General features: G+C 43.6%; 2 protein-coding genes across 12 annotated transcripts in view; one reads left to right on the top strand and one right to left on the bottom strand.

The window, feature by feature from the left end:
* Window positions 1–6414, bottom strand: part of DNAJC24 (DnaJ heat shock protein family (Hsp40) member C24) — a 42769-nt gene extending 36355 nt beyond the window's left edge. Inside the window, exons 1-2 of one of the 4 annotated variants that reach the window (XM_081167014.1) lie at window positions 6094–6298; window positions 755–895 (exon numbers count right to left, since the gene is read on the bottom strand). The gene's annotated coding sequence lies outside the window, so the exon portion shown is untranslated. The other 3 variants (XM_081167012.1, XM_081167011.1, XM_081167013.1) reach the window with 3 other exon arrangements.
* DCDC1 (doublecortin domain containing 1) overlaps window positions 6368–26415 on the top strand; it is a 271410-nt gene continuing 251362 nt past the window's right edge. For all 8 annotated transcript variants that reach the window (XR_014000680.1, XM_081163132.1, XM_081163133.1 and 5 more), the window contains exons 1-2: window positions 6368–6467; window positions 21798–21934. Coding sequence is in view for 7 of the 8 variants with exons in the window: in XM_081163132.1 (XP_081019258.1) it covers window positions 6420–6467; window positions 21798–21934 (185 nt within the window). In the remaining variant the exon portion in view is untranslated. The remainder of the gene's footprint in view (window positions 6468–21797; window positions 21935–26415) is intronic.

Genomic DNA, 26415 nt, shown 5'->3' with positions numbered 1-26415 from the left:
GTATTGCAGAGCCTGGAAAAAACACCTAACAAGTAATATACAAAATAAACTTTTTAAAATCCGGCATTTAAGTTCACTACATCTGATTTTTATATGTGGGAGAAAAAACTGTAATGAAGTACTGAAACAAACAAACAAACAAACAAAGTTTTTTTAAAATATTTATATTACAGTGCATTAGCTGTGATTGAAGAACTTGCACTATTTTGGACTTGTGTTTCTTGAACAGTAATTTCTAGTTTTGAACTTGTCTTTGGAATTGTGTTTCTTGAACAGTAACTTCTAATTTTGAACCTGAAAGGATTTTGAAAATGGGGAGTAGTTTTAAAAGGGCTAGCAATAGAAGTGACTAAAGTAGCTCTTTGGATCCTAGACATTAAACACTTTTCTGGTAAAAGAACTCTAGATGGTGTATATTACCAAGTACTAATCCTACTGAATTCAATGGTATTTACTCCTTAGGAAGCATGCAAGAGATTGCAGCATTACTTGTTGACTAGTACCACTTGGAATTACAGCCTTGAACAAACTTTCCCAGCTTCCAAAAAAAAAGGGAACAAAATACTGAAAAGCAAACAGAACCATCTTCCAATCTAGGATAATGGCAATCCTGATGCCTCCCCTCAGTACAAGCACAAAATGCAATCAGTGTCAGGCAATGGCTAACAGCTCATTACATTAATGAACAGCAGAGAAAGAGAAAGCCTTTGTAATGTGCTGACATGATAATGACAGCTTCTCATTAACTATATACCAGAGAAAATCCAGGGCCAAGGAGACAACGATCCAAGGAACTGGAAGACAGGGGAATAAATGTCCATGACTCTCGCAGCAATGGAGATACTTCATGGCCCTTGCAGAAGTCATTTCCTCAACCTGACATGGGCTTTCTGAACTGTTAAGGAAAACACATTTTCATGAAGTGCATTGAAGGACGGGGTAAGAAATGCTTGGTAAGCAACTGGTCCTTCAAAGAGCTTTGAAAATATATTTGGACTTCAATACCCCTCCTCAAAAAACCCTAATGATATTATTCAATAGCAGTACAGTGGAACCTCAGTTTTCGAACGTCTCCGACGAACACTTCGGCCTTCGAACGGAGAAAACCCAAAAGTAACTGCTTCGGTTTTTGAATGATTTTCGGAAGCCGAACGTGCGATGCAGCTTTCGTTTTGAGTTTCCCTGTTGTACTGAGGCTTCCGCTTTCAGTTTTCAGTTTTTGAATGTTTCAGAAGTCAAATGGTCTTCTGGAACGGATTATGTTCGAAAACAGAGGTTCCAATGTATAGTGTCACTCTGGGATAATACATCCAAGTGATGGGACAGAAGCATTGGTAGCACTGTCTCCAGTTTCTACTGTACTCATAGAATTTTAAAAGAAAGGAAACAACATGTGTGTTGTCCTGTATCACAACCTCTCAGCCCAATTCCTTCCACTTCTATTACATCTTTGCCAACTAAATACAAGGGCATACAGTTGATAAGGATATGTCATTCGATCTGTGACTAATATAGTCTATCAGTGAAGGTTAATACCTCTCATCCCCTTCAGCCAATGTTGAGTGAGGACATGACAGCACTGATGGCTTTTTTTGGCCTTTGTGTGCAGTCACAGTTTCTTTCGGCTCCACTGCCAGAATTACTACAGTCTTTCCCACACCCCACCAACTCAAATACAGAATACCTGCCAATCAACCAGGTATTGTCCCTCACTCTGGTCCAACCAGCGCCTTCCTGGAGTTCTGGTAAATAGTTGCAAAATGGCTTCTCAGCTCTAGGAGTTCCTGATGAGACAGATTATCTAGATCCATTTCAATCTGGTTTCAGGCCTAGTTATAGGGCAGGATGTCTTTGGTTGCCTTGGTGAATGACCAATAATAGGAGATGGGAAGGTGGACTGTTCCTGTTGGTTTTGCTAGAGCTCTCAGCAACTTTCGATACGACTGATCAAAGTATCTTTCTAGGCCGCCTTGCTGGGATAGGATTTGGCAGCACTGTTTTACAGTGTCTTCAGTTCATCTTGGAGAGACAAGTTCAAAAGGTGATACTGGGGGACTCCTGTTCAGTGCCATGGCTGCTGGTCTACGATATCCCTCAGGGTTCTGTCCTCTCCCCCATTACATGAAATCACTGAGAGAGGTTGTCTGGAGTTTGGGGGGGGTTCAGTGCCACCAAGATGTGGATGACACCCCACTCTATCTCTCCTTTCCATCTAAATCTGAGGAAGCTGTTTCAGTGCTAAACAAGTGTTTGGTGTTAATAACGGGCTATGTAGGGCTACCTCTGGAAAGTGTTCAGAAACTTCAGCATGTCCAAGATGCTGTGGCCAGACTGCTAACCAGAACCAGGTGCAGAGAGAACAGAAACTCCTTATTACAACAGCTCCACTGGTTACCAGACCATTTCTGGACATAATTCAATGTCCTGGTTATGACCTATAAAGCCATATACAGTTTGGGTCCAGGCTATCTGAAGGACCATATCTCCCTGGATGAATCTGTCCAGGGGAGGCAAAAAAGGACACAGGTCTCAGGGCAGCTGCCTATTTATTAATAGGCATGTGTGTTCAATGTCATTTGATGAGTGAAATGTGAGGACTTCATAGAGTGATTGGGAGATTTAAAAAGCCCTTTTCTGTTGTTAATGTCTCCAACTTAAGCATATCTCTTGTGTTCCAAGTCTTTCTGACAAGTGAGCCACAGTCCTCTCAGTCACATCAGTGAGGCAGCGGGTATCCTATTAACTCCCTACTTTTTAAAGCACACTTAGTTGTGGACAAATAGAACAGGGAAAAACAAAGAATCACAATCACAATAGTTTGGCTCTCCCTATTTCCAACTGAAATATTGTGACTGGTACCAAGCAGGTGTGGCATAGAGATGGGAAGAGACATTTGATCTCCACATCTGTCATAGTCCTGGTACCTAAATGACAACTCTCAACGAGAACAGGAAGTGACGGGAGCAACAAGGAAATTAAGACTGCAGAACTATACCCACTGGTAATTAATGGAACTTACTTCTGAGTAGAGACAGGATCACACTGCTTAATCAAGACAATAATAATAATAATAATAATAATAATAATAATAATAATAATAATAATAATTTATTATTTATACCCCGCCCATCTGGCTGAGTTTCCCAGCCACTCTGGGCGGCTCCCAATCAGTGTTAAAAACAGTACAGCATTACATATTAAAAACTTCCCTGAACAGGGCTGCCTTAAGATGTCTTCTGAATGTCAAATAATTATTTATCTCTTTGACATCTGATGGGAGGGCGTTCCACAGGGCAGGCGCCACTACCGAGAAGGCCCTCTGTCTGGTTCCCTGTAGCCTCACTTCTCGCAATGAGGGAACCGCCAGAAGGCCCTCGGCGCTAGATCTCAGTGTCCGGGCTGAACGATGGGGGTGGAGACGCTCCTTCAGGTATACAGGACCGAGGCCGTTTAGGGCTTTAAAGGTCAGCACCAACACTTTGAATCGTGCTCGGAAACGTACTGGGAGCCAATGCAGATCTCTCAGAACCGGTGTTATGTGGTCCCGGCGGCCACTCCCAGTCACCAGTCTAGCTGCCGCATTCTGGATTAATTGCAGTTTCCGGGTCACCTTCAAAGGTAGCCCCACGTAGAGCGCGTTGCAGTAGTCCAAGCGTGAGATAACTAGAGCATGCACCACTCTGGCGAGACAGTTTGCGGGCAGGTAGGGTCTTAGCCTGCGTACCAGATGGAGCTGGTAGACAGCTGCCCTGGACACAGAGTTAACCTGCGCCTCCATGGACAGCTGTGAGTCCAAAATGACTCGCAGGCTGCACACCTGGTCCTTCAGGGGCACAGTTACCCCATTCAAGACCAGGGAATCCCCCACACCAACCCGCTCCCTGTCCCCCAAAAACAGTACTTCTGTCTTGTCCGGATTCAACCTCAATCTGTTAGCCGCCATCCATCCTCCAACCGCCTCCAGGCACTCACACAGGACCTTCACCGCCTTCACTGGTTCTGATTTAAAGGAGAGGTAGAGCTGGGTGTCATCTGCATACTGATGAACACCCAGTCCAAACCCCCTGATGATCTCTCCCAGCGGCTTCATATAGATATTAAAAAGCATGGGGGAAAGGACAGAACCCTGAGGCACCCCACAAGTGAGAGCCCAGGGGTCTGAACACTCATCCCCCACCACCACTTTCTGGACACGGCCCAGGAGGAAGGAGCGGAACCACTGTATGACAGTGCCCCCAGCTCCCAGCCCCTCTAGACGGTCCAGAAGGATGTTATGGTCGATGGTGTCAAAGGCCGCCGAGAGATCCAGCAGAACTAGGAAACAGACAAAAGAAATTAGTTCAGTTTGGGGCAATTGTTATAAAGGACTTTTCGCATAGCATGTTGTATGGTGTTGGCCACTGGTTTACACACCCTGTTAAAGGTGATTAGACAAAGCAGGGTTTGAGACCAAAAACCATTACTGTTAGCCTTCACAAGCTTAGCTTATTCAGAGGCAGACCAAAATATGCTGATGGAGAAAAAAAACGTTAAGGCATTATTGGCTCTAAAACCTGCTTGTGAGCTTCATTATGTATCTCGTTACCATTGTGGGTAGCATTTGTTCGTTAACCTGTGAACAAAACACAGTGCTTCATAAACCTTGGCAAACACCACTGTTCTGGAGCATGAATCTTTTTATTTTGCATACTATACAACTGATGGAAAAATGATCAGTCTAAAAAAGTATCCAGACTTGCTTACAAAGTTAAGTAATGAGATTAGACAATCATAATGTTGGTCTCCCTATGAGGGAAAAAGTTAAAATCAGGTCAATAAATCTTCATCAGGGAGATGGGAAAAGACAGTAAGCACTGTTATAGTTTTATTTGTAGGCAGTAAGAAAGTGTGGAAGGAAGGGCCAGTGGCTGGAAATAAGTGGGGAAATAAGTGAGATGGTGGAGACAGGTGGAAAGAATTGAAACAGTAGAAAAATGAGTAGTGAAAATATATCATCATTATTCAGACCTGCTTAAATTTACCGTATTTTTTGCCCCATAGGACACACCAGCCCATAGGACGCACCTAGTTTTTTGGGGGGGGGAATAAAGAAAAACATTTTACTCCCCCCCCCAGGTGCAGGGCTGGGGCAGGGGAAGCCCGAGCTTCCCCCGACCCCAGCCCCCAGAACAGGCTGCTATCCGCAAGCTGTGGTAGAGCTGCGCAAAGCCGGAAGCCTGGGGCGTGCTGAGCTCAGCGCGCCCCAAGCTTCTGGGTGCAGGCAAGCTCTCCCACGGCTTGCGGATAGCTTCCTGAAGCCTGGAGAGTGAGAGGGGTCGGTGTGCACTGACCCCCCTCGCTCTCCAGGCTTCAGCGAAAGCCTGCATTCGCCCCATAGCACACACACACACATTTCCCCTTCATTTTTGGAGGGGAAAAAGTGCGTCCTATAGGACGAAAAATACGGTATATACCACTCTTCATCTGAAAATCACGGGGTGGTTTACAACATAAAAACAAAACATATCAAAAGGAGTAGCCGGAGAGAACAAGAAGTGAACGGGGCTAAGAGAGGCTGAGGAAGAGCAAAGGGATAGGGCTGAGAAGAAACCAGAGGATGGATGAAGGTTAAGAGGGGAAGAATAGAGAGGAAGGCAGCGCAAGCATGTGCTCTGGCAGCCTCATAAATAGTTCCCCTCCAACCTGGCTTCCCGCTGCCGCAGGGAAACAGTAACAGTAATATAATATAGCCTCAATGAATACAAGTAAAACAATAATGTGTTGATAGGGATAAGCTGCCTCCCCTCCTTTTTTTGGTGTCCCCCACCGGAACATTTTGGCCACCTACGGGCCTGCCATAACACACACAAACCGGAATTTCACACAGCAGAGTAGTAGGGCAGGGCACATATCTGAGAAGGCGAAGCGTCTCTCCTTCGTAACCAATAATAATAATAATAATAATAATAATAATAATAATAATAATAATAATAATAATTTCACTGACTCTAATTTCACTGACTCTTTGGCTGGCATTGCCGGAACAAGGGCCTCAGCGGCACGCGGCAGGGGAGCCCTTCCTGGAGCGAGAAGACCGTGCATGCCTAAACTCACCCAACTGCCATTCCCCGAGTGGCAAGCGATGCCGGGCCTCGTCGAGCGAAACGCCTCACGAAGCAGCAACTAGAAGCGGGGAAGCAACCAGTGGCCGCATCCGGCTCCGTGGATCTGTGCACCAGGCCGCCAGATAATCCTCGAGGGCGGGAGGGAGAGAGGGCGAGAACTTGCCGTGTTCCGTATAAAGCAGGAAGAACGGTCGACTAACCTCATAGCGCTTCGTTGTAAGCAACGTTCCGGATGCTGTCCCTGTTTCCTACCCGGCCCCACATGTCGACGCACACGGAGGAAAGCGAGCCCGGCTCAGGAGAGACGCCGTCGTCATGGCGACCGAAGGCCGCTCGGAGCAGATGGAGAAGCTGCGGCGCTTTGTGAGTGAGCGTTTGTCTTCACGCTACTTAATTCTTCGTTTGGGTAGATTCGAGAGCCTCTCTTCTCCTCCTCCGCTGCAGGCTTAGCTTTATCTCTTGCAAAGAAAATTTAAGGGAAGCTTCGCTTAGCATTTTCTTGCTTCTTCAAGCAACGGCTCTAAGCGGGTGCTAAATATTGCCTGCTTTCAGCACCCTTATCCCCAATCCGGAGACGCTGGAGGAGAAATTAGTATGGAGTCGCATTCCATATAAATTGCTGGGGGGGGGGAGGCAATTCCTAAACCCTAAGATAAGGAACATATGGAAACTAGGGGGGTGGGCGGAGATGGGAATGCCCCTGTTTTTTCCTGAGCTACCTCAGTTTAAAATAGCAAGAGTTCTGGGTTTAGAAAAGTAGAGCAAAACTTTTTTCTTTTTTTGTCATAAGTTATTTCTAGTAAGGACGTAGACTGGGGCCTTCTTTGGTTGCTGTTCAGCCAAGTTTTATTCAGAATAGACCCACTGCAATGAATGGACCTAACTTGGTCACATTTGTTGATTTCAGTGGGTCTACTCTGAACGTTGAACACCACCCTTTATGATCAATCAACACACAATGAATCAGACTTCTGTGTAAATAAAGGCTCAGAGTGCAAATGTGTAAATGCCAATTTCCCTCCCTCCGCGTCAATTTGATACTGTCACATCTACTAATACAACTTGTCTTTTGTCACTAGCATTCTGATTGGGCAAATGGTGAACTAGGCTTGGAAGAGAGTAGCCCCAGTGAGACCCTGGTGAAGGTGGAAATGGAAGACGTTTATCCTTGATACAGTTCTACGTATATTATGAGCCATTTAGTTTGTTAATGAAAGCAGCTAGGCAGGATTCATGTGGGCAGCAATCCTGTTTAGTGCTGAGTATGGGAATGCTGCCTGGAGGATTGCTCTCCCTTCGTATTGGCTGATGTGAAGGTGAAGTTGTCCTGCTTTGTGCTGGGTCCTTAATTTGCACAGTTCTTCAAAGTGTCCTGACAAACATCTGGGTGTTGGGCACTTTGGGAGCTGCACAAATGGGCTTTGGGCAAGCCCTGCCCTTACCTGTATGACATCAGGTGTAGAGTGAGTGGTCATGGCTTGCTCAAAATTACCTCACAGGCCAAATGAAGAAGTCTGGAGGGCCAGGATTCACCCAAGGGCTGAATGCTCCTCGCCCATGATCTAGAGATACAAACATTCACCTCAGGAGCAGAGGGTCCCTTGCGTTGCCTCAGAGAACAATACAACCCTATAAAAGGTTGAAGGCAGACTTAATTTATAAACAGTAAATTGATTTTTAACATAATTTAAAGTAAACACCGCAAACACAGTGAACACTGTCCCTGTGGGAAATGTGATTATCTTTTTAAAAAGGTGATGAAGCAGAAACAGCCACTGAAGTACTGGTGTCAGTTCAAAATGTTGTTAATGTTGAATTTCAGACTGGGAAATTGGTTGGCCAGGTGATGCAAAATGATATTCATTAGTATGAAATCCCCTTTTAAGATGAGATTTCTGTGACATTTGTCTTCCCTGCAAATGATGATAAACATTGGGGTGAAAAGAAACAAATCATTAGGGTGTTGCCACAGCCAAGTGTATATTCCTGTGGGCAGTACAACTTCCCACATGGACTTGATGCTGACCTGCAGCTTGGGTATGCATAGTCAAGTGTCATATACACAGGGTCTTGCTTCTGAGACATTTATTTGTGGGTGTCTGTCAGTGAATTGTCACATGTTATGTTGGTCACAAATCATTTTCCAGAAAACCCTTTTTCCACTGTTTCCAATAATCTTTACCATATGTGTCAGGGGTTCAGGAGCAGAGGCAAGGGCAAGGGAGGAAACAGAGAGCGAGGGGGAGGAGGCAGAAGAAAAGATGAGTGATGACGACGACCCGAGATCTCCGAGTCTTTCCAGTGAATCAGAAGATTCACAGAAAGGAGCACCAGTGGTCAGGGCAAGGGGGGAGCCTAGGGGGACACCCCAGGAAGATAGGGCCAGAGGGGACTCCGAGGAGAGCAGTTGGAAATCGGGACCAGCGTCACAGCCAGAGAGCAGGGAAGAGGAAGAGCGCCAGAGATCAAGCGCTGGCAGCTCGCAACAGGGGGGAGGGCACGAGTCAGGAGTGGCCACACCTCCATCGGGGAGCGAAGAAACGGTCAGACGGAAAGTGGAAGGTTGGGCGCGCGCGCCAAGTTCAAATGCACAGGAAAGTGACGCAGTAGGCAGCCAGGAAAGGGAGCCAGGTCCTAAAGCCCGGCGCAAGGAGACAGGGAGTTCCGGGGGGTCGGCGTCAGAAGAATCCCGGAAGGAAGAGACCCCGGGGGGCAGAGGGACCCAGAGGAGAGCAGTCAGGCGGAAAAGGTGGAGCAGGGCTAGGATATTAAGTTGGTGCACAAGGGGCGGAGACTCAGACGGAGCTTCGCCGATCTAGCCATTAGACGTAGAGTTGCACGCAGTAGCTTGGGAATGGAAACTGTAACTCAATAAAGACTTTTACTTAATGACCGCTGGCTAGCGTGATCCTCTGTGAGCTAGGATCTTGAAGCAGCTCTGACAATATGTTTGACACACAGAACTGCTTCCTAGTTCTGCTGGATCTCTCAGCGGCCTTTGGTACCACCAACCATGACATCTTTCTGGACCGTCTAGAGGAGCTGGGGGCACTGTTATATGGTGGTTCCGCTCCTTTCTCCTGGGCTGTGTCCAGAAAGTGGTTTGGGTGATGAGTGTTCAGACCCCTGGGCTCTCACTTGTGGGGTGCCTCAGGGTACCGTCCTCTCCCCCATGCTTTTTAACATCTATATGAAGCCACTGAGAGAGATCATCAGGGGGTGTTCATCATTTGGGCTGGGTGTTCATCAGTATGTAGATGATACCAAGCTCTACAGTGGTGCCTCGCAAGACGAAATTAATTCGTTCCACGAGTTTTGCCGTCTAGCGAATTTTTCGTCTTGCGAAGCACGGTTTAAACGGCTTAACAAAGTCGCAAGACGTTTTCGTCTTGCGAAGCAAGCCCATAGGGAAATTCGTCTTGCGAGGCAAATCGCGGACGAAAAAACCTTTCGTCTAGCGAGTTTTTTGTCTTGCGAGGCATTCGTCTTGCGAGGTACCACTGTACCTCTCTTTTAAATCACAATCGGTGAAGGCGGCAAGTGTCCTTTGTGAGTGTCTGGAGGTGGTTGGAGGATGGATGGCAGCTAATGGAGTGAGGCTGAATCCTGACAAGACAGAAGTACTGTTTTGGGGTTTCAGGGGGCAGGCATATGTGGAAGATTCCCTGGTCCTGAATGGGATAACTGTGACCCTGAAGGATCAGGTGCGCAGCCTGGGAGTCATTTTAGACTTACAGCTAGCTGTCCATGGAGGCGCAGGTCAATTCTGTGCCCAGGGCAGCAGTCTACTACAGTGGTGCCTCGCAAGACGAAATTAATTCGTTCCACGAATTTTTTCGTCTAGCGAATTTTTCGTCTTGCGAAGCATGGTTTCCCATAGGAATGCATTGAAAATCAATTAATGCGTTCCTATGGTCAAAAAAAGTCCAAACAAAGCCAAATTTGGTACAACAAGAGTTTATTAAGTGCTCTTTAAAGTCACACATACTGTAAAGAGCATTTCAAAATTCAAACCCAGATTTTTTTAAAAAAAACAGCAGAGTGGCCCAATGGTCACAGAAAATCATAAAAATGCAGAAAAAAAACCACCAGCTTCCAGATTCTTGCAAACCCCTCCCCAACTGTTCCCCCGGCCACCCAGCACACAGAAATTCAAATCCAGAATTTTTTTAAAAAAACAGCAGAGTGGCCCAATGGTCACAGAAAATCATTAAAATGCAGGAAAAAAACCACAAGCTTCCAGATTCTTGCAAACCTCTCCCCAACTGTTCCCCCGGCCACCCAGCACACAGAAATTCAAATCCAGAATTTTTAAAAAAAACAGCAGAGTGGCTCAATGGTCACAGAAAATCATAAAAATGCAGGGGCAAAAATAATAATTCCAGATTCTTGCAAACCCCTCCCCAACTGTTCCCCCAGCCACCCAGCACACAGAAATTCAAATCCAGAATTTTTTTAAAAAAACAGCAGAGTGGCCCAATGGTCACAGAAAATCATAAAAATGCAGAAAAAACACACACAAGCTTCCAGATTCTTGCAAATCCCTTCCCAACACCAAGTCCTTGAATTCCAAACACTCCAACCCAAAATCCAACCCCCCCCAAAAAAAGTTTTAAAAGCTTAACTTACCAAATGGCTGCAAAAGAAGTTTTGGAAAAGCTTCAAAAATCACCAAAGTCTTTAAAAACCTCAAAAAAGGCTACTATGTACACTGCGTTCTATGAGTTGCTCCTCGAAGTCAAGTCGCAACTGTATTAACGGTGTTAAGAAAAAGGAAACAAACTTGCAAGACATTTTCGTCTTGCGAAGCAAGCCCATAGGGAAATTCGTCTTGTGAAGCAGCTCAAAAATGGAAAACCCTTTCGTCTAGCGAGTTTTCCATCTTGCGAGGCATTCGTCTTGCGGGGCACCACTGTAGCTCCATCTGTTACGCAGGCTAAAACCCTACCTGCCCGCAGACTGTCTCGCCAGAGAGATGTATGCTCTAGTTATCTCCCGCTTGGACTACTGCAACGCGCTCTATGTGGGGCTACCTTTTAAGGTGACTTGGAAACTACAACTAATCCAGAATGCGGCAGCTAGACTGGTGACTGGGAGTGGCCTCCAAGCCATATAACACTGGTCCTGAAAGACCTACATTGACTCCCAGTATGTTTCCAAGCACAATCAAAGTATTGGTGTTGACCTTTAAAGCCCTAAATGGCCTCGGCTCAGTATACCTGAAGGAATGTCTCCACTCCCATTGTTTAACCTGGACACTGAGGTCCAGCTCCGAGGGCCTTCTGGTGGTTCCCTCTCTGAGAAGTGAGGTTACAGGGAATCAGGCTGAGGGCCTTCTCGGTAGTAGCACCCATCCTGTGGAACTCCCTCCCATCAGATGTCAAGGAAATAAACAACTATCTGACTTTTAGAAGACATCCGAAGGCAGCCCTGTTTAAGGAAGCTTTTAATGTTTGATGTTTTACCATTTTTTATGTGCAGTAAGCTGCCCAGAGTGGTTGGGGAAACCCAGCCAGATGGGCAGAGCATAAATAATAACATTATTATTATTATTATTATTATTATTATTATTATTATTATTATTATTACTACTTGCTCATAAAAGATTAGCTTTATATATAAATTACTGCAGATGGATCCCCCCCCCCCGATTCATACTTTTAGAGAAAAGAGTCAATCAGCCATCTCCTACGACCCTTCGGAGAAAAACCCCACCCCACCCTCCCACTATATATAAGGGTCTGGTGACTTCTGCTTCAGTGTATCTGAAAAAGTGTGCATGCATACAAAAGCTTATACCCAGAACCAACTTACTTAGTCTCTTAAGTGGCTACTGGACAATTTTTTAATTTTTTAAAGTAAAGTTATCCAGGTTTCAGATAAATTATTGGGATTGCAAAACTATTACATTGATCTCATCTTTTAAAATACAATAAAAAGAAAGCTTTTAAACTACTTCATTATTTTTGTAAGATCAAGCCACCAACAGACAAATTGTTTAATGTTATTTGGATTTCTCCATTGATTTTTATGGCAGTTAAGCACTTCTGTCCCTGGGAATATTTCAAAATAACTTCTCAATGTGTACCAAGAAATGGCCTTTACAGACAATGAAATGGTTCTCTCTTTACTGTTTATATCTGTGTCTCTGCCTCTTCCTACATTTCCAACCAAACCATTCAATTTTTTTCTGTCCATCCAGTTTTCAGAATACTCCCCTGCTTCTCAACAGTCAGCATTCTGAGGGCACTATACATGTTAAGTCCTCACTGGGCTGGGTTTTTTATTTATTTTGGGGGTGGGGTGTTCCACCTTAGGGGTTGTTCTAAAGGTATGTGTACACACACACACACACACACACACACACACACACACTCAGGGTCAACCTCAGTGTTACCCTGAATTGGTTGACAACTCCCTCTTGTATGTGGTGGTTGCTGGTTTGGCTAAAGTGATGACAACTCAATTATTTGATTATTGTAAACCTTCTAAACACTAACTATGTCACTTCAATTTTATCCCTTTACACAGGGATGATGCTAAATACAGTAAATAGTTAGTGAAAGTATTAATAGCAGTAATAATAGTACCAGATCTGTCTGCCCTGATCATAAATTATGTGGAGGTTCCCTAGTAAATTTATTTGATAAATAGGAATCCCCTGACCGAAGGGCAAGGAAGTATTGAGACAGGAAGACTCAAAACTATCAGTCTATGTTGCCCATATGCACAGAGAGCAGCTTTCTATGGAAGTAACGGGGTGCATCTGTACACATGAATCTCAGGTCAGTAGATGCCATGTGGAAGTAAGTCACATTGAAAATAATGTGAATTATTTACATGTTAAGTGCGAAACTATCATAATAAAATCAAGCTGCATGAGCGATACATGTTTCCTAAGTCCACAAAAATGTATACGGTGTCTAGGGAATTATTTAGGCAGATACTGTATTGTTTAAAATACATTGCAGGACACATTCAGTGCAGTCTTTTGTAGCTCATTAGCAATTTCTTTAATGAGTTTCTTTTTTAGTGATAGATAGTTAAAGTAACAGACAAGTGACAGATTGTTTGTCTTTAATGATTTCCCTATTTCAGGCCCATTACAAAGCAATTAGAAATCTGACAGCATTTTCACTCTGCATTACTGATTATCTAAAGTGATGAGAAACTAGAGGTGATGAATATTAATTGTATATTTTCATATGATTATCATAAATTATTACCTTGTCTAATGTGCTGCAGGTGAATTAAGAGCAAAAAGAGGAAATTCAGTCAGATATGATAATTCAAAAGATAGTATGGTTTGGTTTATGCCGTTGTCAACAGTGCCAATTTATCTATATATTTTCCATTAAAACATCTACTTCTTAACCTGAATTCAAGATGCAACATTAATCAGATGTTAAGTCAGTCTAGCAGTAGGCTATTATTTTATTATTTTAGTAATAATTGTTTTAAACTTGCTTGCATTTATATATAAATTAAAATTGATACTACAACATAAATTTCATGAAGCATTGCATGGATAAAAACCTAAGTTTGCTGTTTAAAAGTAGAAATCACCAATTAAATACATTCCAATAATTTTGAACCATGGAATGGATTAATTGTGTGTTTACAAAATAATATAGTTGCTGTGTGGAATAACATTAGAAATGGTAACCTTATACAGTGGTGCCCCGCAAGATGAATGCCTTGCAAGACAGAAAACCCGCTAGACGAAAGGGTTTTCCGTTTTTGAGCTGCTTCGCAATACGAATTTCCCTATGGGCTTGCTTCGCAAGACGAAAACGTCTTGTGAGTGTTCCGATTTCCCCCCGCTTCCCCCCCTTTTTCTAAGCCGCTAAGCCGCTAATAGCCTTTTAGCCGCTAAGCCTTTAATAGCCGCTAAGCCGCTAATAGCGCTACTCCGCTAAGCCGCTAATAGGGTTGCTTCGCAAGACAAAAAAACCGCTAGACGAAGAGACTCGCGGAACGGATTATTTTCGTCTTGCGAGGCACCACTGTAGTAGAATTTTATACTTGCCTACTCAGAAGTAAGTTCAGTTGGTTTCAATGGGGCTTACTCCTAGGTATGTGTGTTTAGGATTGCAATCTCCATCATACAGTAACTTTATGAGTTTGTATAAAGATGATAACCATTCAAATGATTTAGTATCAAACATTTATCAATGTTTATCTACTAGAACCTTAAGATGATTGAGAGATGATTTAAGAGAAAATTAGAGGTATTGCTGGAAGGTTCACATTCAAAAGAAAAATGGAAAATTATTTTTACATGTGGCTCTGCTTCCAAGGAGAATATTTATTGTCTTATATAAGTGGTACTTAGCAATGGGAAATAAATGAAATGCAAAATTTAAAAAGAATGAAGGTGCTTTTTTACCACAGGTGCCTGATTTTATTCACCCACCCCTCACATTTATATTAACAAAGTTTAATTGGTAAAGAAAATGTTAATCTTATTAAATAGTTGCTGCTTATAGTAAAATATTATTGGTTCTAATAGTGTTGAAATTAATTTTTCTTTATGCTATGTAAACTACCCTGTGACATATGAATTAGTAGAGAATATAAAGGTAAAGGGACCCCTGACCATTAGGTCCAGTCATGACCAACTCTGGGGTTGCGGCACTCATCTTGCTTTATTGGCCGAGGGAGCCGGCGTACAGCTTCCAGGTCATGTGGCCAGCATGACTAAGCTGCTTCTGGTGAACCAGAGCAGCGCACGGAAACACCGTTTACCTTCCCGCTGGAGCAGCACCTATTTATCTACTTGCACTTTGACATGCTTTCGAACTGCTAGGTTGGCAGGAGCAGGGACCGAGCAACGGGAGCGCACCCTGTCGCAGGGATTTGAACCACCGACCTTCTGATCAGCAAGTCCTAGGCTCTGTGGTTTAACCCACAGCGCCACCTGCGTCCCACAGTAGAGAATATACTAACCTGCAAAAACCCACTAGTTCCTCCTAATGGAAACCTAAATGTCATGAACTGGCAGGACAATGGGGAGGAGGAAGAGGATCCTGGCAAGGGGTATAGCTGGGACTGGGACACACTGGGGCAAGGTGGGGATGGGGAAGGGAAGGTTGGTGTAGGAAGTAGCCACAGGGTGACGGAGGATGACGAAGGGATGTGGATCAGTGCACAGGCACCAGAGCAGCAGGACCCAGAGCCAGAGCCAGAGGGGGCCCTGTCTCCACGAACAAGGTAGGCTCTGAGTCATGGGGAGCAATAGGCAAAGCTGAGGCAGGCAAGGCCCACAACCTAGCTCCCTTGCTGGCCAGGTGGGGCTCACTAGTTCTGAGAGGAGATGTTTGATTCCTCAGCTGGAGTAGGCTCAGAACAACTGAGGGTCACATGCCTCATCAAGCCCAGAGGCTGCAGTCAGCATTCAAAGTACAAAAGGGCAGCAGAGCTGAGGTGATGTGTCTGCTCAACTGTCCATGTTGACGGGCCTCAGCTTGGGTGCTCCTGGATCTCTGTGGGACTTTGGACATGTGGCTTGACCCCAGACTAGGGACTCAACATACTGATTCACTGCTAGGTAGGCTAGGGATTCAGGACACTAAAGTAGTATCCTTATGGTGCAACACAACTCCCCATTGCAGCACACAAGGTGGGGGTTGAGTGGGATGGAGGTCTTCCTGTGCCACACCCAGAACAGCTCCACTAGCCTCCACCCAAAGAATGATGCTAGCATTACTCCACTGATGAGAGCTCCCCTTTCTGTCTAGTGAAAGAGTGGGTAGCTGAGCTTCCTGCCCCGCCCCCCGTGGCTTCCTGCAAAAAGCCACAAAATAGGGTTTTCTATTAGAGGGGATGAGCTGGCCCAGAATCTGCTAGATCTCAAACCAACCCCACTTGATGGCTTTGGGGTCACTTTGGGCCTGATCACTCAGTCAGTCTCAGGCTTTTTGCAGACCCACACACCACCTGTCCCAGCCAGCCTAAGCAATGGGACTGTGGATGTGGCAGTGACCCTGCTGTTCCATCATACCTTACTGATGCTCAGCTAGGCTTTGGATGGCGCCCTTAATTAATGAATGGTTAAGTAAATTGTGGACTATAGCCAGATTGATTATGGCTACCTATTTTATGTAAAACTGAATAAGAGATCGATTCAGTTTGATTTTGAGTCTTTCCTTTGTTTTTGGGATTCGGAAATTATTTTACTGTTAATTCTTTTTATGTGGCAATTTCAAGTTTTAATTTTTATTATACTTACTAGAATTGTTACTGATGCTTTTTTGAACTCAGTGGGGCTTCTGCATAGACACGTACAGGATTTCTGTGTAAAATGTTTTTTAAAACCCCAAGTATTAATATATTGTTGATCCTCTGCAGCCTATTCTTAAACAGTGTGTCATTGCTGTTATTCAAGTTGATTTGAATGAAATGTTCAGATAATGTTTTGTCAGGTAGTGCATAAATTGCTCGTTAAACTCCAGACAGCAACTGCTTTTTAATCAGGTTCTAATTGTTCAGACAGAGACATAAAAATGTCTGGCATTTTCATTCTACTTCTTGCTTATAAGCTGTAGTATTATGCTCAGGCAGATTCCAAAGCAAGTCAATATTTTTTTTACTGTAGCAGTCTAAAATTGCTGCGCGCCACACACACACACACACACACAAAATTTATATATATCCTATATCTTTTTTACTAGTACTGCCAATATGGACTGTTTACCGAACCTTTCCAACCTTTCTACAGAGAATTATAACCAAGGAAATGAATATACAGTGCCTTGGCAATTTTGTGTATTTGTCACATAATCCATATGCATGGCAGTAAGCGTGGGTGTGTGTTGCTTATGCTGGAGAAGTAGGCTGGGTATGAAAGTATTCTGCATTCTAGGAGTATAAAAAGTTTTAAGTGTGTTGTAACATGCAATATAAAAGTGTGACACTAGATGGCGATGGTGAGCTATGGCAAATTCAAGCTTTTTTAAAAAAAGGTTTTTTTAAAAAAATAATAGCATTTTCGCAGCATTTTTTATATGTGTGTAGATTGCACCTCAATGTATGTAATGATGGCTAGTTGAATTTCAACAAGGGGGTATTCCATTTTTGAAACTCATGGAACCACCAGAGGAAAGAGTGCTGCTTCTGAGTGTAGGGTCATAGCATGTCATTTCACAGAAAATGTGCAAAAATTATCAAGAGCTGTAGGCATCTAGCACAGCCTTTTAGCTGAATCTCAAATGTCAATACCCAGCCCCTACTTTCTTACAGGAGAACATCTCCATTGCAACCTGAATTGCAGCATTGTTGCCTTCCTCTATACAACTATGAATTTTAGGATAGTTTTGATTTCAAAGAGAGAAGGCATATTGCTACACAGGTATAGGTAATGGAGTATTCTCTCTGTGCTAACCTGCCTTTATTAGCCTGCTTACTTGCTAATTAAGCAAATGTTTTCAGGTTTGAAAAGATTTTAATGTTCAAAGGTCTTCAATACCATGCCTCTCAGCTGGTCTCAGGATGTAACTTATAGGAGAGTGTAGCAGCTGGAGTTTGACATTACTAGAACCAGGGCTTGTCACTCTCTGACCAGTCATGTTTCCTGTCCTTCTAGGTGAGAATGTGCACTGGTGGTTTAATATTTCGACTGCGTCAGACCAACACGGCTACCTACCTACTCTTGCTTCGAACATAGCCGAATTATTTTTAACATCTCTTGCAAGCCTGAGCTCATTCTGAGCTTTGGCCCGCCTGACATTCACCCTGCAACTGTCATTCTAACACACCCTAATGTAATGAAGAGACCGAGCAGAGAATATAAGAAATTTGGGGTCATAGGCAACTTTGGATGAAACCCTTGCAGCAACCCAAGGAGCAGTATGGAGCTGCTGCCTCATCCCACTCCATATTCTCTCTATGCTTCTAAACTGGCCACTTGGTTAGTCAGAGAAACTATTGTTGGTAACTATATTCCTGCAGAAGGGACGTGGGTGGCGCTGTGGGTAATACCTCAGTGCTTAGGACTTGCCGATCGCATGGTCGGCGGTTCGAATCCCCACGGCGGGGTTAGCTCCCGTTGTTCGGTCCCAGCTCCTGCCCACCTAGCAGTTCGAAAGCACCCCTAAGTGCAAGTAGATAAATAGGTACCGCTTTATAGCGGGAAGGTAAACGGCGTTTCCGTGTGCTGCGCTGGTGCTGGCTCATCGGAGCAGCTTCATCACGCTGGCCACGTGACCCGGAAGCGTCTTCGGACAGCTCTGGCTCCCGGCCTCTTAAGCGAGATGAGCGCGCAACCCCAGAGTCGGTCACGACTGGCCCGTACGGGCAGGGGTACCTTTACCTTTATATTCCTTCAGAGCATGTTTGAATATATTGCATGACTGAGAGCTCTCCGTTAAATAAAATTAATACATGTCTCTGTGCATACCTCCAATCTTGGGTTGCATTCATGACAGCTAGATGTTCCTGCCACTGCCTGTAGCTGTGAACACCCAGAGCGTGTTGCTCTGTGTGCTGTGGCTGACTTTGCTGTTTATAGATTCAGGTAGGTAGCCGTGTTGGTCTGACGCAGTCGAAATATTAAAAAATAAATTAAAAAATTGTCCAGTAGCACCTTAGAGACTAAGTAAGTTTGTTCTTGGTATAAGCTTTCGTGTGCATGCTTATACCAAGAACAAACTGGTTCACCAGAAGCGGCTTAGTCATGCTGGCCACATGACCCGGAAGCTGTCTGCGGGCAAACGCCAGCTCCCTTGGCCAGTAAAGCGAGATGAGCGTCACAACCCCAGAGTCGTCCGCGACTGGACTTAACGGTCAGGGGTGCCTTTACCTTTACCTTTAAGGTGCTACTGGACAATTTGCTGTTTATATCGGTCCTTTCCCTCCTTCAGTGGGTCTTTAAGCATTGCTCCAAAGGAGATACTGTGCTCTTTCTGCAGGCCTTTCCACAAGGAAGCTGTTTAGGTGTTGTGCTATATGGCCTCCTCTTCCTTCCCTTGTGTGTTGCGATGAGTTGTGTGTAGTATAAAGGGTGTGATTGGTGGGTGCTGGCAGTGCTTCCAAGGTTTCTGGGACTGTGGCTCTTGTTATTCCATTCTGCGCTTTTCTGGAGCAGTGTGTTTTCCCTTAGTGTTCTGGGCTAGACAAGTGTAAGACATGGCAGACATTTTGCCATTGCAGCGCATATATCTCTCCCCCTGGCATATTAATAGTTAGGATTGCTCTGTAAATATGAGACCTGCATCAGAAAACTAGGCATGTTTAATGTCACTATGATTACTTGTTACCGCAAGCTGCAATGCAACATTTAAAGACAACAGAGCATTGAGAATGTTGTATTTGCTGCTTGTAAGGACAATATTTCACAGTTTACATTAAAAACATATTTGTGAGAAAAGTAATTATCCAAAGATTATTAGAAGTTTGGATATTAAGATTATCTGTTTAATTTTTAATTGGCTTTTTTCAAGATAATTGGGTTTATTCCCACGTGTTTGTGAAAAAGGGGCAATGGGCTAATTGGCTTTGATGACATATATTCTTCAGAAAATATGAAGTAATTCTGACATTCTTAACATTTGTCTGGTTATATAGTTTCTTTTAAAAATATAAACATATTTTGCCAGATATAAATAGCAGGTCATTTACAGTTCCTTGAATGTCCTTCATTATCTCTTACCCTTACTATTTAACACTGAACTGAACACATCTATACTGTGTATTGTCAGTTATTATCTTTTGATATATTTCTGAAGTCAGGTGAAACTTCCATTTTGAACCATGTAAACTTTGAATGATGACATCAGAGTAGAATATTTTGTATTATAATTTGGTGTATTATTTTCTTTGGATTCCAATAGTATCTAGCTTGTTTGATTTCACAGCCATTCAAAGACTTGAAGTGATATTGCTGCATTGAAGTGAATACAACCAGTGTGCAAGATTTTGGAGTGTGTGGCAGTGCTGTTGTGTCAGCTCAGGCAGTCTTGGATGAGACAGGATGTTTAGATCCATTCCATTCTGGCTTACAACCTGGGTTCAGGGAAGAAACTGCCTTGGTTGCTCTTATGGAAACTTATGCTGCCAAACAGATCTGACAAATGTCACCCTATTGTTTCTCTTGGAACCTGGCAGCTTTCTGTGTTAATATTGTTACTTTTACCCCACATGTCCTTGAAAGAGCTCAAGGTAGTTATAAGGTTCACCTCCCACCCCCATTTTATTCTGACAACAACCCTGTTAGGTAGATTAGGCTGAGAGATTGTGACTAACCCAAGGTCCCCCAGCGAGCTCCATGGCTGAGTCAGGATTTGAACTTTGGTTTCCCAGGTCCTAGCTCAGCACCTTACTGCACTACTACACAATACTGGTTATACCATTGACTATGGTATCCTTCTGGACCATGTCCGCAAGATGGGTCTTGGAAGCATGGTGTTACACAGTCCTTCCTAATCGACAGACTCAGAAGATGGTGCTGGGAAGCTTTTGTTCCACCCCTTGGTCACTGACATTTAAGTTCCTGTCTTGTCCCTTGTACTTTTCAACAACTACATGAAACCACTGGGAGTTGGGGTCACAGTTTCCCCAAAGAGCCAAGTAAAGTGGTACCTTGGGATGCAAACGGGATCCGTTCCGGAGCTCCGTTCACATCCTGAATAGAATGTAAGACACAACGGCGCGTCTGCGCATGTGCGGGTCACATTTTGCCGCTTCCGTGCATGCGCGTGACGTCATTTTGAGCGTCTAAGCATGCGCGAGCGGCGAAACCCGGAAGCAACGCGCTTTGTTACTTCCGGGTTGCCGCAGAGCACAACCCGAAAGCGCTTAACCTGAAGCACATTTAACCCAGGGTATGACCGTAGATAGTTAGGCTGTGCTCTGGGAATGCCTATGCCTAGTAGAAGCTAGTTCTGGTTTCCAGAACTGCCTTTTACTAGCTTAGGCATTCTGAACCTTATTGTGTGTCTAAGATCCTAGACTTTACATTGCTATCACATGATAGATTTTATACATGTTGCTGTACTTTGCAGTGTCATAATAACCAATGGCATAATTGGCTCTCTGAAGAAGAGTTGGCAAGTTCATAGGTCATATCTTTCCCTGAGGTTGTCCCTGGTCTCAGACTTTGGAACTCCCTTTCTAGAAAAGCTAGGCTGTCTCCCTCCTTTTTGTTCTTCTGGCAGCAGGTGAAGACCGCTTTATTCACACAGGCCTTTGGGAACTGACTTTTTAAGGAAAGCTCTTTTAATATTACTGTGATGTTTTTATAGTTTTTATTAGCTTTATTTTAATAATTTGATTTTATATTATTTAATACAGTTTAATTATTTTAATTATTGTCTTTTATAGGTTTTTTCCTTTTTATATTTAATATGTCTTGTTTTAATTTGTGTAAGCCACCTTGAGTTCTGGTCCAGGAAAAAAGTGGGATGTAAATAAATATAATAGTAATAATGATAGAAGCATTATTTTAATGTCTCCAAACTAATAATATGCATCTGTTGTAGCATCCAGTAATGGACAATTATAGAGAAGGTTATTGGATTGTTGGTGTTGCCTACTTAAGCTGCTCTTCTTATGTTACTATTATAATATTAAAGATACAGTGTGACCCAGATATCAAAAGTACTTGCATTTAATCCAGCTTCATTTTAGAAACATATACTGACCATAGAGAATGTTATACTTGAAATTTTGATTGAATATTTCATTCTCACTCTGCAGGAAATGGAAAATGGTGAAACAGAAACTTGGGACTCAACTGATTCCCTGTGTTCTGTAACTTCAGAAAGAAATTGTGGTGTTTCAACTTCTCCCTTGACTTTATGTCAAAGGAATGTAGATACTACAGTACTGAAAAAGTGAGTATGGTCAACCCAGCCTTATCAGTTTTTCTTGCATGCCAACATAATGGCCAACCCCCCCCCCCTTCCATAAGTAACTATACAACCTTTAGAAGACATCTGAAGGCAGCCCTTCAGGGAAGTTTTTAATGTTTGGTGTTTTATTATGCTTCTGTATATGCTGGTAGCCACCCAGAGTGGCTGGGGCAATCCAGTCAGATGGGTGGGCTATAAATAATAAAATGATGATGTTGATGTCATAATACTTAGCAAGAGGTCAAATTCATCTCCTGTTTCCCACCTTCACCTGTTCCTTCTTTCTTTCTTCACTGCTGTCATGACCCTGGGATCAAATTTCCTTTCTTCAGGGTATGAGTTAGTTAGAAGGGAAATTTTAAGTAGGGCAAGCCCAAGAAGCCCGTTTGCAAGATGAGCCTGTGGTACTAGTGCCCCTTCAGAGTCTCAGAGCTCCAGACTTTCTCTGAAGCCATGTGTGGCAAAAGAAACTACTCTTGAGGTGGTGGTGAAAACAAATATTTTTGAAGCATGGTATTATGGGGGAAAAGTGGGCCTTGATTGAGTGGGCTTTTGTGATCTTAGGCTAGGCATGCTGCTCCATATAGTCTGGGATTTGTTTTCTAACAGTGGCTAGCCAAATACCGTTAGAAAACTTACAGGAAGGCATGAGAGCAATATCATTTCCATTTTGTTCCTCTTTTCTGAACATGGGTGCCCCACATACTTGTGAGTTGCCAATAGAAGTGACTGTGCGGAGAACGTTTAAGGGGAGCTTGCATGTGTGAAACTGAGGTTAGTCATGGTGTGAGTGGATTGTTAGGGTGACCTTGTAATCAAAACCAAACCAATAGTATGTGTTCCCTGACGAATAATATAGGAGTACAAAGGAATCAAGGTGGCCTGTGAATGTATTGCAAATATGTTTTGTACATAAAATATGTAACTTAATGATAGCTTTATGAAATGAATACTGTAAGCAATAAATATGTCTTCATATACAACACTTGTTGGCAAACTGAATACATGTAAATATATTAATCATTTAGGATGTGCATGAACCAGGTATCTTCTGTAGCCAATTGACAGGCACATTTTGACTAAAAAGCCTTTTTCAGTGGCAAATGTATCATTTGCCCTGGGAGGAGGAGGAAGAGTGTGAGGGAGGCCGGCAGAGACAACGTCAGGGCCTGCTTCAGTCAGACTGTCTCCCCCTCTCCCCATTTTACACGTTACATCATTTGTCTTAGCACTTTAAACCTGTAAATCCCCTTGGGTTCCTTGGCAGAAAGGTGGTACATAAATGGAATGAATGAATGAAATAATATCGCACTGCTGTTGACTCGGTGGACTCCATCACATAAGCCCCAGTAGAACCAAAGTCTCTACCATTCTGTCAGAGGAGTTCTTTTTGTTAAAATTTGTACACCACCCTATACTCATAGGTCTCAGGGCGGTTCACAACACAAAGCCACAATATAAATACCATAAAATACTTAATAAAAATAGATACGATAAATACAAAGACAACCCAATAACCCCCCCCTTCCACAACACATTTAAAAGTGCATTAGATGTGTATCAGCCAAAGGCTTAGAATCATAGAATCATAGAGTTGGAAGAGACCACAAGGGCCATCGAGTCCAACCCCCTGCCAAGCAGGAAACACTATCAGAGCACTCCTGACATATGGTTGTCAAGCCTCTGTTTAAAGACCTCCAAAGAAGGAGACTCCACCACACTCCTTGGCAGCAAATTCCACTGTCGAACAGCTCTTACTGTCAGGAAGTTCTTCCTAATGTTTAGGTGGAATCTTCTTTCTTGTAGTTTGGATCCATTGCTCCGTGTCCGCTTCTCTGGAGCAGCAGAAAACAACCTTTCTCCCTCCTCTATATGACATCCTTTTATATATTTGAACATGGCTATCATATCACCCCTTAACCTCCTCTTCTCCAGGCTAAACATGCCCAGCTCCCTTAGCTGTTCCTCATAAGGCATCGTTTCCAGGCCTTTGACCATTTTGGTTGCCCTCCTCTGGACACGTTCCGGTTTGTCAGTGTCCTTCTTGAACTGCGGTGCCCAGAACTGGACACAGTACTCCAGGTGAGGTCTGACCAGAGCAGAATACAGTGGCACTATTACTTCCCTTGATCTAGATGCTATACTCCTATTGATGCAGCCCAGAATTGCATTGGGTTTTTTAGCTGCCGCGTCACACTGTTGGCTCATGTCAAGTTTGTGGTCAACCAAGACTCCTTGATCCTTTTCACATGTACTGCTCTCAAGCCAGGTGTCACCCATCTTGTATTTGTGCCTCTCAATTTTTTTGCCCAAGTGCAATACTTTACATTTCTCCCTGTTAAAGTTCATCTTGTTTGTTTTGGCCCAGTTCTCTAATCTGTCAAGGTCGTTTTGAAGTGTGATCCTGTCCTCTGGGGTGTTAGCCACCCCTCCCAGTTTGGTGTCATCTGCAAATTTGATCAGGATGCCCTTGAGTCCATCATCCAAGTCGTTGATAAAGATGTTGAATAAGACCGGGCCCAAGACAGAACCCTGTGGCACCCCACTAGTCACTCTTCTCCAGGATGAAGAGGAACCATTGATGAGCACCCTTTGGGTTCGGTCAGTCAGCCAGTTACAAATCCACTGAGTGGTAGCATAGTCAAGACCGCATTTTACCAGCTTCTTTACAAGAATATCATGGGGCACCTTGTCAAATGCCTTGCTGAAATCAAGGTAGGCTACATCCACTGCGTTCCCTTCATCTACCAGGCTTGTAATTCTGTCAAAAAACGAAATCAGGTTAGTCTGACATGACTTATTTTTCAGAAATCCATGCTGACAGCATTCCTTTCTAGGTGCTCACAGACTGTTTGCTTAATGATCTGCTCCAGAATCTTCCCTGCTGTTGATGTCAGACTGACTGGGCGATAATTATTTGGGTCCTCTCTTTTCCCCTTTTTGAAAATAGGGACAACATTTGCCCTCCTCCAGTCTGCTGGGACTTCGCCTGTTCTCCAGGAATTCTCAAAGATGACTCCCAGTGGTTCTGAGATCACATCTGCCAGTTCTTTTAATACTCTTGGATGCAGTTCATCTGGCCCTGGAGACTTGAATACATCTAAACTAGCCAAGTATTCTTGTACTATCGCCTTAGTTATTCTGGGCTGTGTTCCTCTGCTGAATCATTTGCTCCAAATTCTTCAGGTCGGGCATTGTTTTCTTTATCGGAGAAGACTGAGGCAAAGAAGGCATTGAGGAGTTCAGCCCTTTCTGTGTCCCCTGTTTGCATTTCACCATCTTCTCCTCTGAGTGACCCCACTGTTTCTTTGTTCTTCCTTTTGCTACGGACATACCCATAAAAGCCTTTTTTGTTGCTTTTAACCTCTCTAGCAAGCCTGAGTTCATTCTGTGCTTTAGCTTTTCTGACTTTGTGTCTACATGTGCTGGCTATTTGTTTGAATTCCTCTTTGGTGGTTTCCCCCCTTTTCCATTTTTTGTACACATCCTTTTTTAATCTTAACTCAGTTAAAAGTTCTTTAGATAGCCACCCTGGCTTCTTTAGGCACCTTCCATGTTTCCATCTCATTGGTATTGCCTGAAGTTGTGCTTTTACTATCTCCCTCTTAACAAACTCCCAGCCATCATGAACTCCCTTTCCTTTTAGTATTACTGTCCATGGGATCTCACCCAGCACTTCCCAGCTTGATTAAAAAGGAATTTTTTCACCTGGTGCCCAAAGGTGTATAATGAAGGCACCAGCCAAACCAGCCTGGGGAGAGCATTCCACAAATGGGGAGCTACTGCAGAAAAGGCCCACACTCGTGTTGCCACCCTCCATACCTCTTGTGGAGGAGGCACATGAAGAAGAGCCTCCGATGATCTCAGTGTCTGGGGAGGTTCATATGCAGAGAGGCAGTCCTTGAGGTAATGCAGTCCCAAGCCATTTAAAGCTTTATAGGTCAAAGACAGCACCAGTTAAAGGGATGATGAAGCAGGCTGAGCCCTTTCAACTGAAGAGGTGCCTTTCACTAAAGGTGGAGCTTACAACTGAGACAGTACTGCTCCTTTATAAGAATGAATGTTACTGAAGCAACATCAGAGCTTTGCTTTCTTACAGCAGGGTTGTCATATTTTGAAGAGCAAAAAAGAGGACACATTTGCCAACTTCCACTTTTAACTATAGATCTCTATGACAGCTTTCATCATGAAAAAGAGGACATGTCCTGGAAAAAGAAGACATATGGCAACCCTAAAATATTGCTTAACACTTGGAGGAACTTGTGAAAACCCATGTTGCATTCTGTATAGAAAGTCTGATACTACAGTGTGGGGGGGAAATGGATGTTGCATGTTGTGAATTTGTTTTCATCTTTATCATTCAGCCTTGGCCAGGCCTTACCTTGGATGAGATTGATCTCACCATCAATCTCCTCTTTAGATTTTTGAAATATACTAAGCCTCAACTCTTCCTCTCTCTCTCT

Source organism: Podarcis bocagei (assembly GCF_964188305.1).
Source record: "Podarcis bocagei genome assembly, chromosome: 1".
Classification (NCBI taxonomy): domain Eukaryota; kingdom Metazoa; phylum Chordata; class Lepidosauria; order Squamata; family Lacertidae; genus Podarcis; species Podarcis bocagei.
This window is presented reverse-complemented; position numbering and strand designations above follow the sequence as displayed.